The sequence below is a fragment of the Muntiacus reevesi genome, chromosome 5 (genome assembly GCF_963930625.1).
Source record: "Muntiacus reevesi chromosome 5, mMunRee1.1, whole genome shotgun sequence".
In the NCBI taxonomy this organism is placed as follows: Eukaryota; Metazoa; Chordata; class Mammalia; order Artiodactyla; family Cervidae; genus Muntiacus; species Muntiacus reevesi.
Window position 1 is genome coordinate 6,644,194 of NC_089253.1, and position 13,838 is coordinate 6,658,031.

The following is a 13,838-nucleotide window of genomic DNA, read 5'->3' on the forward strand; positions in this document are numbered from 1 at the left end:
GTTCTAGAAGGTCTTGTAGGTCGTCATAGAACCATTCAAGTTCAGCTTCTTCAGCATTACTGGTTGGGGCATAGATTTCGATTACTGTGATATTGAATGGTTTGCCTTGGAAATGAACAGAGATCATTCTGTTGTTTTTGAGACTGCATCCAAGTACTGCATTTCAGACTGGACATGGAACAACAGACTGGTTCCAAATAGGAAAAGGAGTACATCAAGGCTGTATATTGTCACCCTGCTTATATAACTTATATGCAGAGTACATCATGAGAGATGCTGGGCTGGAGGAAGCACAAGCTGGAATCAAGATTGCTGGGAGAAATATCAATAACCTCAGATATGCAGATGACACCACCCTTATGGCAGAAAGCAAAGAAGAGCTAAAGAGCCTCTTGAAGAACATGAAAGAGGAGACTGAAAAAGTTGGCTTAAAGCTCAATATTCAGAAAACTAAGATCATGGCATCTGGTCCCATCACTTCATGGCAAATAGATGGGGAAACAGTGGAAACAGTGGCTAGTTTTATTTTGCAGGGCTCCAGAATCACTGCAGATGGTGACTGCAGCCGTGAAATTAAAAGATGCTTGCTCCTTGGAAGGAAAGTTATGACCAACCTAGATAGCATATCAAAAAGCAGAGACATTACTTTGCTAACAAAAGTCCATCTAGTCAAGGCTATGGTTTTCCAGTAGTCATGTATGGATGTGAGAGTTGGACTATAAAGAAAGCTGAGCACCAAAGAATTGATGCTTTTGAACTGTGTTGTTGGAGAAGATTCTTGAGAGTCCCTTGGACTGCAATGAGATCCAACCAGTCCATCCTAAAGGAGTTCAGTCCTGGGTGTTCATTGGAAGGACTGATTCTGAAGGTGAAACTCCAATACCTTGGCCACCTGATGTGAAGAGCTGACTCATTTGAAAAGAGCCTGATGCTGGGAAAGATTGAGGGCAGGAGGAGAAGGGGATGACAGAGGAAGAGATGGTTGGATGGCATCACCGACTCAATGGACATGGGTTTGGGTGAACTCCAGGAGTTGGTGATGGACAGGGAGGCCTGGCATGCTGTAGTTCATGGGGTTACAAAGAGTCGGACATGACTAAGCTACTGAACTGAATTGAACTGCATTTCAGAATCTTTTGTTGACTATGATGGCTACTCCATTTCTTCTAAGAGATTCTTGCCCATTGTAGTAGATACAATGGTCATCTGAGTTAAATTCACCCATTCCAGCCCATTTTAGTTTACTGGTTCCAAATAGGGAAAGGAGTATGTCAAGGCTGGATATTGTCACTCTGCTTATTTAACTTATATGCAAAGTACATCATGAGAAATGCCAGACTGGATGAAGTGCAAGCTGGAATCAAGATTGCTGGGAGAAATATCAATAAATTCAGATATGCAGATGACACCACCCTTAAGGCAGAAACTGAAGAAGAACTAAAGAGCCTCTTGATGAAAGTGAAAGAGGAGAGTGAAAAAGTTGGCTTAAAACTCAACATTCAGAAAACTAAGATCATAGCATTCAGTCCCATCACTTCATGGCAAATAGATGGGGAAACAGTAACAGACTGTTTTTCTGGGCTCCAAAATCACTGCAGATGGTGACTGCAGCCATGAAATTAAAAGACGATTGCTCCTTGGAAGGGAGGTTATGACCAACCTAGACAGCATATTAAAAAGCAGAGACATCATTTTGCCAACAAAAGTCTGTCTAGTCGAGGCTATGGTTTTTCTAGTAGTCATGTATGGACATGACAGTTGAACTATAAGAAAGCTGAGCGCCGAAGAATTGATGCTTTTGAACTGTGGTGTTGGAGAAGACTCTTGAGAGTCCTTTGGACTACAAGGAGACCCAACCAGTCCATCCTAAAGGAAATTAGTCCTGAATATTCATTGGAAGGACAAATGCTGAAGCTGAAACTCCAATATTTCGGCCACCTGATGCAAAGAACTGACTCATTTGAAAAGACTCTGATGCTGGGAAAGATTGAAGGCAGAAGGGGACGACAGAGGATGAGATGGCTGGAGTCATCACCATCAACTGACTCAATGGACTTGAGTTTGGGTAAACTCCCGGTGTTGGCGATGGACAAGGAGGCCTAGCGTGCTGCAGTCCATGGGGTCGCAGAGAGTCGGACACAACAGAGCGACTGGACTGACTGAACCTGTAATGGATTATAATTACCTTAAGAATCGAGCCCGGCTTTATAATGTCTTTAATTCGACATCTGGAATCTAGCTATTAACCGCTGCAAAATCCAACCGTGTGCCCAGTTCTCCCATGCGGTGACCACCAACTTGTCTGTGTGCCTTTCTCTTAGCTTATAGGTTCAGACTCTTGGACACCATTCATTGCCTTCTCATGTTATATTATTGTAGGACCAGCTTGATATTCAACCTTCAAAAAATGTTCAACTCACTCAGGGTCATCAGAGTACAATAGAAAGGACTCTTGGATTTTGGCACTTGGCAAATCTAGGAACATATTTAGCTCTGCCGTTTACCAAATGGATGGCAGCCAAATTACTTAATATCTCTGATCTTGTTTCCTCTCTTTAAATTGGAAGTAACAATGCTACTTCCTCAGAGAATGGTTGTAAGAATCGAGACAGTGCGACACAGTATCTTTGGCGTGGTGCCTTGCACATGGTGACTATTGGAAAACATTAATTACTAACACTATTTAAGGAAAATAAACAAAATTTTTATTTTAAGAGCTGCACCATGTTTCCTCTTTAGGGTAATACTCTCCTTATTTAAATTCTTCTGGGAAAGAGCAAGGCTCTAAGGTGTTCGGGATTAGAGTAATACAGGAAAATGAAAGAGACAATGAAACTATTCTGCATACTCAGCAACACAGCAGCAACCACAATGGCGAGAATCAAGCAAAAAGTCAAGGAGGCTAGGGGAAGGAAATAGGAAAAGAGAAACTTTCATCTCCACGGTAAGATGCCAAAGAGATAAAATATCTAGTGCTAAATTTTGAGTATCTGCCTTACCACGAATTGGCAGCCTATGTCTTCCTGGAACTCAAATTAACTTGTAACTTGAGTGAATGTTCCTGTTTTCTCTTTGTTTGTAGGTTTGTTTCCACAATGAAAATTGAGGTTGCGGAGTTGGGTTCTCATGACTGAGATGGTGCTGAGCAGAGAAGGATGAACAGGTACTTAAGGGAAGGTGCAAGCAAGGTTGAGAGCTTTGCAGGAGAAATAAGTAGGCCTTAGAAGAGGCTGTGAGAGGGAATCTCTGATAAAGCACAGAAAACTTGAGGGATAACAGGATGGGACCTTAACGTGACCTGTGGATTTTATCCTTATTATAGTTAAGAACATGGACTTGTCTCAAAGAATCTTGTGTTCAGAATATTTTAAACTAGAGAAAATACTAAAAGTTAGAAAAATATGATAGGTCCACAGTCCTATATCTCTGATTCCAAAATACAAAAATTCTAAAAATGTGTTATTTTGTTTGGCACCCATATATTTTAGTGGTAAAACCAGACTTTATTCTCCATTAGGCAGCCTGTTGTTTCTATTTATTGCCACAGTAGGTATAGTCATACATTTTCCTGAAGAGTTATTCATGTTTTGGAATATGTGTGCCACCCACATTCTGCTAGAGTGATTGGTTATATTTATATTATTATATTTGCAAACACTTCTGGGCCCAGGGTTTTGGATAAGAGTTTGTAAACTTAAATTTAGAAAAAAAGGAAATTTAAATGAGTGAGGGGAAAAAGCATTTACCTTCCAGTGTATTTCTAAAGCTGAAGTTGGCAGCTTTATCCATGGAACCTGATTCATACTGGGTCAAACTCAAGCAAAACTCCACATCAGCCGAGGAGGGGAGCCTTGGGGTCCTGGCTTTGTCGTGGTTTCCAGGATTGCGCAGTAATGGTCCCTCAGACGTCCCGTTGCATAAAGCCTGGCGACTGTTGTACTCCTCCAGTCTGCTGCAGACGATCTGCACAGAATGCCTTTGTGTTAAATGAGTGTTGTAAAAGGGGGAAGGTAGAGAGGTTGGGGTTCTTTATTTGGATTTTGGATATTTGGATGTCTAATCATCAGGAGATTCATGTCTTAAATTGTTGAAGGAAGCAGCTTTCTGAGGGTTGCAGAGTAACTGTAACCCATGAAAGTTACAGTTCAGACCACAGTTCTAGTCTTGCATCTACCACTTAAGAAAAAACATTCCATAGGTCTCATCTAGCAAATGAGGATAATAATAATTACTTCATATAATTGTTGTCAAATATTTGTTAGGAAAATTAATTTGACAAACATTTGCTAAACATCCATTGTGTGACTTCGTTGGGCATATGCTTGTGAAGCTAGCCATGGCCCAGAGTTTAGGTCTATACCCTTTTTTTTTATTCTTTCTCTATCTGCCTCCTTGGCTACAATAATGTTTCATGGCTTACATGCCACTGCATGATAAGAACTCTCTAATTCCTATCTCAAGTTCAAAAGCTCTCCTCTGAGCTCCAACCCTGTATATTCATCTCTGACTTCATATTTCAGTGTTATCTCACAGGCATCTCAAATGTAGTATTTAAAAATTAAAAAAAAAATTGTTCCTTTGTAATAGCTAATAAGGGGAAAAATCTGATAAAAAGATATATATGCATGTATAACTGAATCACTTTGGGGTACACCTAAAACTAGCACAACATTGTAAATCAACTATGTTGTTATTATTGTTTAGTTGCTAAGTTGTGTTTGAATCTTGTGACCCCATGGGCTGTAGCCTGCCAGGCTCCTCTGTCCATGGGATTCTCCAGGCCAGAGTACTGGAGTGGGGAGCTGTTCCTTTCTCCAGGGGATCTTCCCAACCCAGGGATTGAACCCAGGTCTCCAACATTGCAGGAGGATTCTTTACTGTCTGAGCCACCAAGGAAGCCCAAAAATACTGGAGTGGGTAGCCTATCCCTTCTGCAGGGGATCTTCCTGACCCAGGAATTGAACTGAGGTCTTCTGCATTGCAGGTGGATTCTTAACCAGCTGAGCTACCAGGGAAGCCCTCACTTATATGCTGGCAGAAGAATAAACTATGATCAAAAAATTTGACAAGTCAAAAGGAATTCTTTCAATAAATACAAAATAAAAATGCTAAGTGATTAAAAATATCACATTATAATGTAATTAGCAGATATTTTTTTTCTCAGTGGTATGTAAGTTAATTCCTCAACTTAAAATCATTGATGCCTTAAGTTCCATGAGGGCAATTAAACAGGTAGCAAGATAAGAAACTTAAACCGAAGCATACAGTACAGGAGAGCTCACTTTGCCATTTGTGACTATTTACAATGGCACTTAATCCATAAGAGGCCTGTGCCCACTGAGTAGATAATAGGGTTGTTTGTCAAACTCAGACTTGGCTCATTTTAATCTCCCTTGATAGTCAGTAGCACCTCCTTTTGAAAAAATTAATATCTCCATGAAAATAACTTTCTTTTTTTTTTTCATTTTTGTTCATCCCCAGAATTTCGAATAGAGACTCTATAAATATTTGATGGAATAATGAAAAAATATCAATGGAAGAATCAGTGACTCTTCAACTACCAACATGTGTTGAACACCATTTTTTCTTAGTTCCGTTACTGGTACCAATATCGGCTCTAAAAGATATTTTCAAAATGTATCATTTGTATTAAACATATATTGAGTCCCCAATCTCAACAGGAAAGGCATCTCTGTGTACACTTTCTAAAATTCACAAATGACCTTGTAGGTTTATATCATTTTATTCCTATTTTAATGATAAGGAAACTGAGTGTGGAAGAGTGTAAAAAGCTCATAGGATCTAAAGCCCTGTGTCATGATTAATAATTTTATGGGCAACAGGCAAGGTACATGGAACAATATTTTTAAAGTGAGTCTTCTTGCTTAACTGTTTATATCACTGTTAAGAATAATCAAGGCAATCCTATCAGTGTCCGACTCCAGTGAGTTGGCAATCTATGAGAATGTAAAATCAAGTTATGGTGTTGTGCTCAGTCACTTCAGGCATGTCCAACTCTGCAATCTCATGAACTGCAGCTCCTCTGTCCATGGGATTCTCCAGGCAAGAATATTAGAGTGGGTTGCCATGCCCTCCTCCAGGGAATCTTCCTGACCTAGGGATCATACCTGCATCTTACGTCTCCTGCATTGGCAGGCAGGTTCTTTACCACAAATGCCACCAAGTTAAAATCACCATCAAATAGAACTGAATGAGCCTTGCTCCCTAGGAATGGCAGCTACTATGTTACATGACAGACACTTGGAGAAGCTTTTAATTTCCAGTCACAGAGATATCACTTATTAATTCAAGGGTTGTGTGTTAGAAAAAAATTAGGTTCCAGATTCACATTGGTGTGGGCTTTAATTCTGGTTCAACTACTTACTAGCAATGTGTCAATGAATATATTATTTAGGCTTGCTAAGTCTCAATTTCTTCAACTGTAATATGAAATAATAAATATAATGTTAATATATATCATATTTACATGCGTTTATTTTTAAAATATGCTTAAACACATTATTTATATATAAATATACATTAAATATATATAACAGACTGGTTCAAAATTGGGAAAGGAGTACATCAAGGCTGTATATTGTCATCCTGCTTATTTAACTTATATCAGAGTACATCATGCGAAACATCAATAACCTCAGATATGCAAATGATACCACCATTATGGCAGAAAGTGAACTAAAGAGCTTCTTGATGAAGGTGAAAGAAGAGAGTGAAAAAGCTTACTTAAGATTCAACATTCAGAAAACTAAGATCATGGCATCCAGTCCCATCACTTCATGGCAAAACAGTGGAAACAGTGACAGACTTTATTTTCTTGGGCTCTAAAATCACTGCAGACAGTGACTGCAGCCATGAAGTTAAAAGACACTTGCTCCTTGGAAGAAAAGCTATGACAAACCTAGACAGCATATTGAAAAGCAGAAACATTTCTTTGCTTTGGGGGATACTGAAGGACAGGGAAGCCTGGTGTATGCAGCCCATGGGGTAGCAAATAGTCAGACACAGCTTAGGGATGGAACAACAACAGCAATTTTTGCATTAAATGTAATATATTGGATCCCTTTATACTGTTAATTAACTACCCATCACAGCATGTATATAGATGGAAGCATTTTCATTCCTGTTTGAATAATAAATCATATCCAGATATTTTCAAAAGATCTAAAAATTCCTACTGCTTAGAAGACTCCTGCAGTAGACTCAGTTAAATTAGAGCGGTCTGAATGAAACTATTTTGCTTAAGTTATAACTGCCAAGTGACTAAATGTCCAGATGGCTAAATGTATTAGTAACAAGGAGGAAATCTACCCCAGTTCCAGAAATAATTTGAAATAAATCTCAAATCATTGTTCTTATATTTGATACAGACGGGGAGGCAGGGTAAGAGAAAGTATTAGCACTAGTTATCATCATGGAGATTGCAATCAGACATGGTTTCCAAACTGAGCAAATTACATAATCTCTTAATATCAAGGTTTTTCATCTGTAAATGGGGACTATAACAACTTTTTATGAAGGATCAAATAATTTTACCTATGAAAAGCACTTAGTATATAATGCCAAGTAGAGAGTGTTTAATAATGACAGCTATTATATTATTATTGCATACAAGACTATTGGGCAGGCCACCAAATTGTTAACCCTGACTCTTTTACACAGGATGAATAATCATTATAATAGCTATCATCAATATATCACATGATGAGGATATATTGTGATAATAATTCCATACTTAAAATTCAAAAAATAAGTCAGATACTAAACTAGTCATTTTACATTAACAGTTTTCATTGAATCCCTTCAGAATAAAGCTTTAAAATATATTATTCTAATTTTTCAGGGGGAAAAGGTCTCAGATAATTAAGTAACTTCTCCAGGATCTTGTAGCTAAGTGAGTTACAAAAGTCATGTTTTTATGGCTCAAAAGACTATCCCCTTCCACTTCATTAATCTGCTTTCCATTCAGCTTAGTATTTTCATTAGCACAGAAAGCACACATATATCTTAATTGCACCCCATTTTTTTCTGTTGAGAAAAGAAGCCAAAGGTCAAAGATTACAAATGACTTGTCCAATATCATCTGATAAGTGGCAGAGGTAGAATCTGGTAAGTGACAAAAGTCTTCTGATAAGGAATTTGTTCTTTTTCTGTTTCAACAAAGGTGACTTACATAATGTGGGAAAAAATCAAGTGTCCCAAATCAAATGAAAAAGAGAAAGAAGAGACGGATGTATTAATGGAGAAGGTGAGCTTAGTATTCTCTTAAATTTAAAGAAATAGCAGGAAAGAAAGCCCAGTTACTAAAAGCTTTAGGAGCAAAAATTTTATTATGGCATTAGAGGTTTGTCTAAAAGAATGTAAAACATATGACATTCCACAGAATCTTTTTCATAAAGAAAAAAAGAGAAGCTGTTATTTCACTGAGCTGTTGCCATGGTTACCTAAAACCCATGACTCTCTGCTGAAATGTAACTTTTTTCTTCCTACTGTTTGCTTCCATGTGATGTGCTTTTCACCTGATGAGTGAATTCCCTGGCCATACTTCACTCATGTCCATCATCTTGGAAATGTTTTTTTTCTCTTTATTTTGATCCATCATAACAGCTATTCTTGAAATACCTTTTCTTCTTACAGCTAGCTCATCTGCTGCTTGCATAACATTGGATCTAACTGTGTTGAGCATAGTTCGCCCCCCCCCCCACGTCCAAAATCAATGAACAACTGTAATTCAGGAGCACTTTAAACATGCTTATAGTTTAAAAGCTCTTGGAATTTAACAAACCAAAAAAATAAATGAACAAATATACAAAAGATATATGAATACTGAAAATAAGCTTTCTATAAAAAGTAACATTTAGTAATTAAGTAATGCTTTTTAATGTATTACTTTATTTAGTAATAAACCTTGTCAGTAAATATTATTAGTCTCACTTAAAACTCAGATTGGGTTATAACATGCTTGATCTTCTCTATGTGTGCTTTCTTTTTTTGCACACACACACACACACACACACACACACACACACATACACACCTAGAGAAAGCTACCAAAAATGTTTTATTCCAGATTATAAATTGCTGCTTATTTTGGCATCATTGTTTTCTTGGCCTTGGTTATCCAGTGCTATAAAGTATGGTTTAAGGTTCTAGAAATCTAGCTATGTGTATACAGAGTTTAGTTTTTTATGTGTGTTAGCAATAGGGCTAATGTTTCTGTGATTTTCAATTTTGCTCAATATAGCATATACTGATAAAGCCCATTCTATGTGTATATTATGTTCCTGGGTTCTGTGGATATAAAGATAAATTGGAAATGGTTTCTACATTGGAACAGTTGGAAGTCTGTTAGATAAAGACAGGTCTGAAAACCTGAAAAATTATAGGTACCATGTTATAAAATCTGTACAAAGTGTAATGATAGTACACAAGGGTGAAGGTCAATTCTACCTGAATAAGGGTTGTGAATAAACACCTAATGGAATATTTTCACTATAACGTGAATGAAAAGGACTACTTCAGAATATCTGCCGCAGTTGTCTGTACAACTGAACTTTAAGGGAGTTAAAGTGACTAAAAGTCAGAATTTACATCCATGAATTAGTGGCTCATTTGATGCTTTCTCAGCCTAAATGGCCCTTTATAAATAGGAAACTGCATGGTTGACTTGAAATAGCACTGGAGTCAGAGGCACTGGGTTTTTTTTGTCCTCAGCTGTGTGACCTTAGACAAATTATTGTACCTTTGGGGGCCTCACTATCTTTTACAAAATGTAGGTACAACACTACACACCAATGGTGGTCTGTTAGCTAAGAGTTAATAAATTCTATGAATTTCTGAAAACTACATTTTTGTGTGTGTGAAATGAAAGATGTCTGAAAATAAGAAAAAGCAGGAGGCTTTTTTTTTTTTTTTTTAACCAAAGGGGCTGAGTATAACTACTTAGGAAGATATTAATGAACTCACCAAGTGTGGAAGCTATTTAGTCTCACCATCTCACACAGTCTAGTTTTTTATTTGAGTGTTTGATTCAGGCAAACGCATTGAAATTAGTGATATGTTTATTATAGAACCTAAGTTTACAAACTTAGTGAAAGAGATACCAAAACAATTTCCATATTAATTAAATCAGTCATTCTTAAGGGCTGGCTCTGCATTAGAATTACAGTAGAAGGTTTTACAAATACAGATGCTTGAACTTCACAGTGGACCTCCTGAGTATGATTTTTTCTGGCAGAAGGTAGATGGTGCAGCACATGCAAATCTTTAAGTTCTTAGGTGATTTAGAAGATACCGAGAACCGCTGCATTGCTCTTGTTCAGTTGCAGAGTCATGCCCCACTCTTTGCGACCCCATGGGCTGTAGCATGCCAGGCTTCCCTATCTCTCAGAGTTAGGTCAGTTGCATTGATTTAATTGCATTAAATCGATATAAATAACTGACTTTCATTTTTAAAGGACTTTAACCAGAAATGTGCAAAGGAATGGAACTAGCCAGCTAGAACTGAGTTTGACTGTAAGCACACACAGCGACACTGATCACAGCAGGTGGACATAAATGTTCACTCATTTCACCTTCCTTACTTAAACTGTTGTTTACTCACTTTTCTTCAGTGGTCTTTGTCCCCTGTATTTCCTAATTTTATTTTTAACACCAGTTATTCCACAGTGATTTAATCATAGAATGATATTAAATCTACTGCTGCAACTATTTTAACCTAGTGTTTACATACTAGACACAAAAAAACTATTTAGAAGTAAAATTGGATACAATCATAAAAAAAAAAGAGAGAAAAATTCCACTCAATAATCAATAAATGAATGGAAAAAGTTAACATAATTTGGTACTTCTCATGTAATTAAGTGGCTTCCCAGGTGGCTCAGTGGTAAAGAATCTGCCAGCCAACACAGGAGATGCAGGAGACATGGGTTCAATCCCTGGGTCAGGAAGATCTCCTGAGGGAGGAAATGACAACCCACTCCAGTATTTTTGCCTCAAAAATTTCATGGACAGAGGATACTGGCAAGCTACAGTCCATGGGGTCACAAAGAGGTGTGCACAACTGAGCACACGCGCACACACACAGACACACACACACGCACACACATGTAATTAAATATCAATTAGTATTTGTCTATGAAGCTTCAGTGTGGATGTTTTAACTTTGGTAATTTAGATAATCCACCGGTTTTTCTAGGTCAAGAAAAGCTGTACAGTTAAGGAAAGCATTATAACTAACTGAAAAATCCCATGTTCAAGCTTAACATTATTTTAAGCAATAACAGAGGATCTGAGAGTTAGATGAGTTTTGCACTATATAGATTTAAGGTAGGAGGTCTGAAGGCTTATTGAAATAGATTTTTTTGAAGCACATTTTTCGAGCCTTTCCTGCACAAATACACTCCTTACTCTTGGTAAATAGCTGACATTAGTGACACCAGATATTACAGTGGCCATTTTCAACGAGTTTCAATAGGTCCATTTGGAAGTTGTAGGAACTTAGTGTGGGGGGGGGAGGGGGAGAGGGGGAGTATTTGGGAAGCAGTTCTCATTTCAAAATTGCAGAGTTCCAGGAAAGAAGGCAAGATTCTTCCCATCTTATTTAAATATTGAGCTTATTTCCATAAAGCAGGGCTAGTCAAAACTGCTGTGTTACAAATGGTTGGAACACAGGCAGACAAGCATTCCTTCTACCTTATAGTTTTAAAATAATGAATAATCAAAAGCATATTTCTTCGGCTACCTTTTGCCCCTAATCCAAAGTGAAAAAATCAGAATAGGAAAAATAGAAATTAAATTTCAAAATAGCAATCTCTTATCCTATACCTCAAAAGTTTACACATGTTTAGGAAAAGTGCTCATTTCTTCTGCATCCTATTGAAAAAAGTAAGTCAGAGTGGGCCAGATCCTTTGGCTAAAGACATCATCACAGATATGTCCTTGGAAATATCATAGGATGGTCGTGCAACCAGGCTACCTGGGAACAAATTTTATCTCTGCTGCTTACTAGCTTTGATATCCTGTACAAGTTACATAATATCTCTATGCCTCAGGTTTTCTAAAAAAAAATCTTTAACATGGGGAAGGTTAGTAAGATTATTAAATGAATTAATGCACAAAACCACTCAGAACAGGGCCTCCTCACACTTGCTGATCGATCAATGAATATTAGCTATTTTCATTATTCACCTGTTTAAGCCTGAGTATTCATATTTTTTAAAGAAGATTTAATCTAAGTAATATTCCCCTAAATTCCTAATGGTAATAATCACTATAGACATTTAGTAAATGATATCTTCCCAGGACCCTCCTTTGAATATTCTCATCAATGGGATTCCTGGGATATGGCCAGAGGTTTGTATTTTCAATTTATGCACTGAATTTTATTGGGAATAAAAATTTCAGAAATATTAACCTAAATCATTTTTTTACTTAATCATCTAAATACTCATTCATCCACTGGTTCAACAAATACTTCATGAGCTCTTACAATTTGCCTGGCATCTTATTATGTGCTAGGAGATAGAGTGATGAACCAAGTACTTTTTATTCATTAGATTTTAGGACCCAAGTACAGGATATTGGACAAAGAACCACAGAAATCTCTATGGAACTGCAATTGTGAAGTGTGCTATAAAGGAAAATTACGAAGTATGTTGAGAGCTCTTGACAGAGGACATTTTCTAGGCTTGGCAGGAGAAGAACAGATGGAAAAGGAGGTTTCTGAAGACCTGCCAGAAGAAGTGATGGCTAAGGTTCTTTTAAGCTTTGATATTGTATGTCCTGCACACCTTACCTGCCAAGAGGAGAAGAAGGATGCTGGGCTGAGTAGATTAGGGTTTGCAGGGTTGCGCCCTCCCATGTACTCATCTGTGCAAACGTCACAGTTTTCTGCATCTCTCCAGTCCCAGTATGGAATGGTGAAGTTCTCATCCCCGGTCAGCTTCTGGATTTCCTGTTCCCACAGCAGCAGAAAGAGTCTATGCCAAGGCAGAAAACCCGGGGCTTCATGAGCAAAATCAATGTCTCTCCAGACTTCAGAGTCCCCAAGCAGCGTGTCCCTTGACACATAATAATGCATCCAGACAAAGAGGTCATAAACACTGACGTCATTGAACAGGGGTGTTGCTCCATGATTCATTTGGCCAGAGGTGCCCGTGGGGATGACGTAGTCTGGGCTGGTGGTATGTTTTGCCAAAGTGAGATAGGCAAGAAATTTGTTCTTCTCCGGGACACTCAAATCAAAGATGTTTCTTCTCACCAAAAGTCGCCGTTCTGTGCAGCCCGGTCCCCGAAATCCAAACTTACAACTTCCGCAATTGAATCCCATGAAGTTGCCAAAGCACTGGCAGGTTCTGTTATAAAAGATGGAGGGCCAAGACTCGCGGTCGTCCACCCCGGTGAAGGGAAACTGAGGTCCGAGTGGCGCCGTGGACAGAACGACGTCCTGGCAGGAGCCCCTGCCCGAGAGCCGGCCGCAGGGGCTCCGGTCGCCCGGCCAGGGCGGGCAGCACTCCTTCTCCGTCAGGCTCTTGGAGGAGGCGCAGGCTCGAGGGAAGTGGCCGGCGGAGGTCCGGAAACTCCACAGCAGGCAGGACAGGGCAGCCAGGAGCATTCTTCCTCCGGTCCTCACACGGTCTGCCTGAGCTGGTTAATGGAGCCACACTCCCCTTTCCAGCTACCGAGTCAGTGACTATCACATGTTTTGGCTAAGATCTATATAATACCACTCCCACCTCCAGCATTAAACCCTCTCAGCCTTTATCTAAGCTTTCATCTTCTGAAAACCACATGACTAACTTTTCTCTGGAGTTGGCATT

The 13,838-nt window shown here is 38.6% G+C and overlaps 1 protein-coding gene across 1 annotated transcript in view; it reads right to left on the bottom strand.

Annotated features, from left to right (window-relative positions):
* Positions 1-13,633, bottom strand: part of TYR (tyrosinase) — a 110,823-nt gene extending 97,190 nt beyond the window's left edge. Inside the window, exons 1-2 of the mRNA XM_065936709.1 lie at positions 12,815-13,633; positions 3,747-3,963 (exon numbers count right to left, since the gene is read on the bottom strand). Of these exons, the coding sequence (XP_065792781.1) occupies positions 3,747-3,963; positions 12,815-13,633 (1,036 nt within the window). The remainder of the gene's footprint in view (positions 1-3,746; positions 3,964-12,814) is intronic.
* Positions 13,634-13,838: the final 205 nt, after the last annotated feature.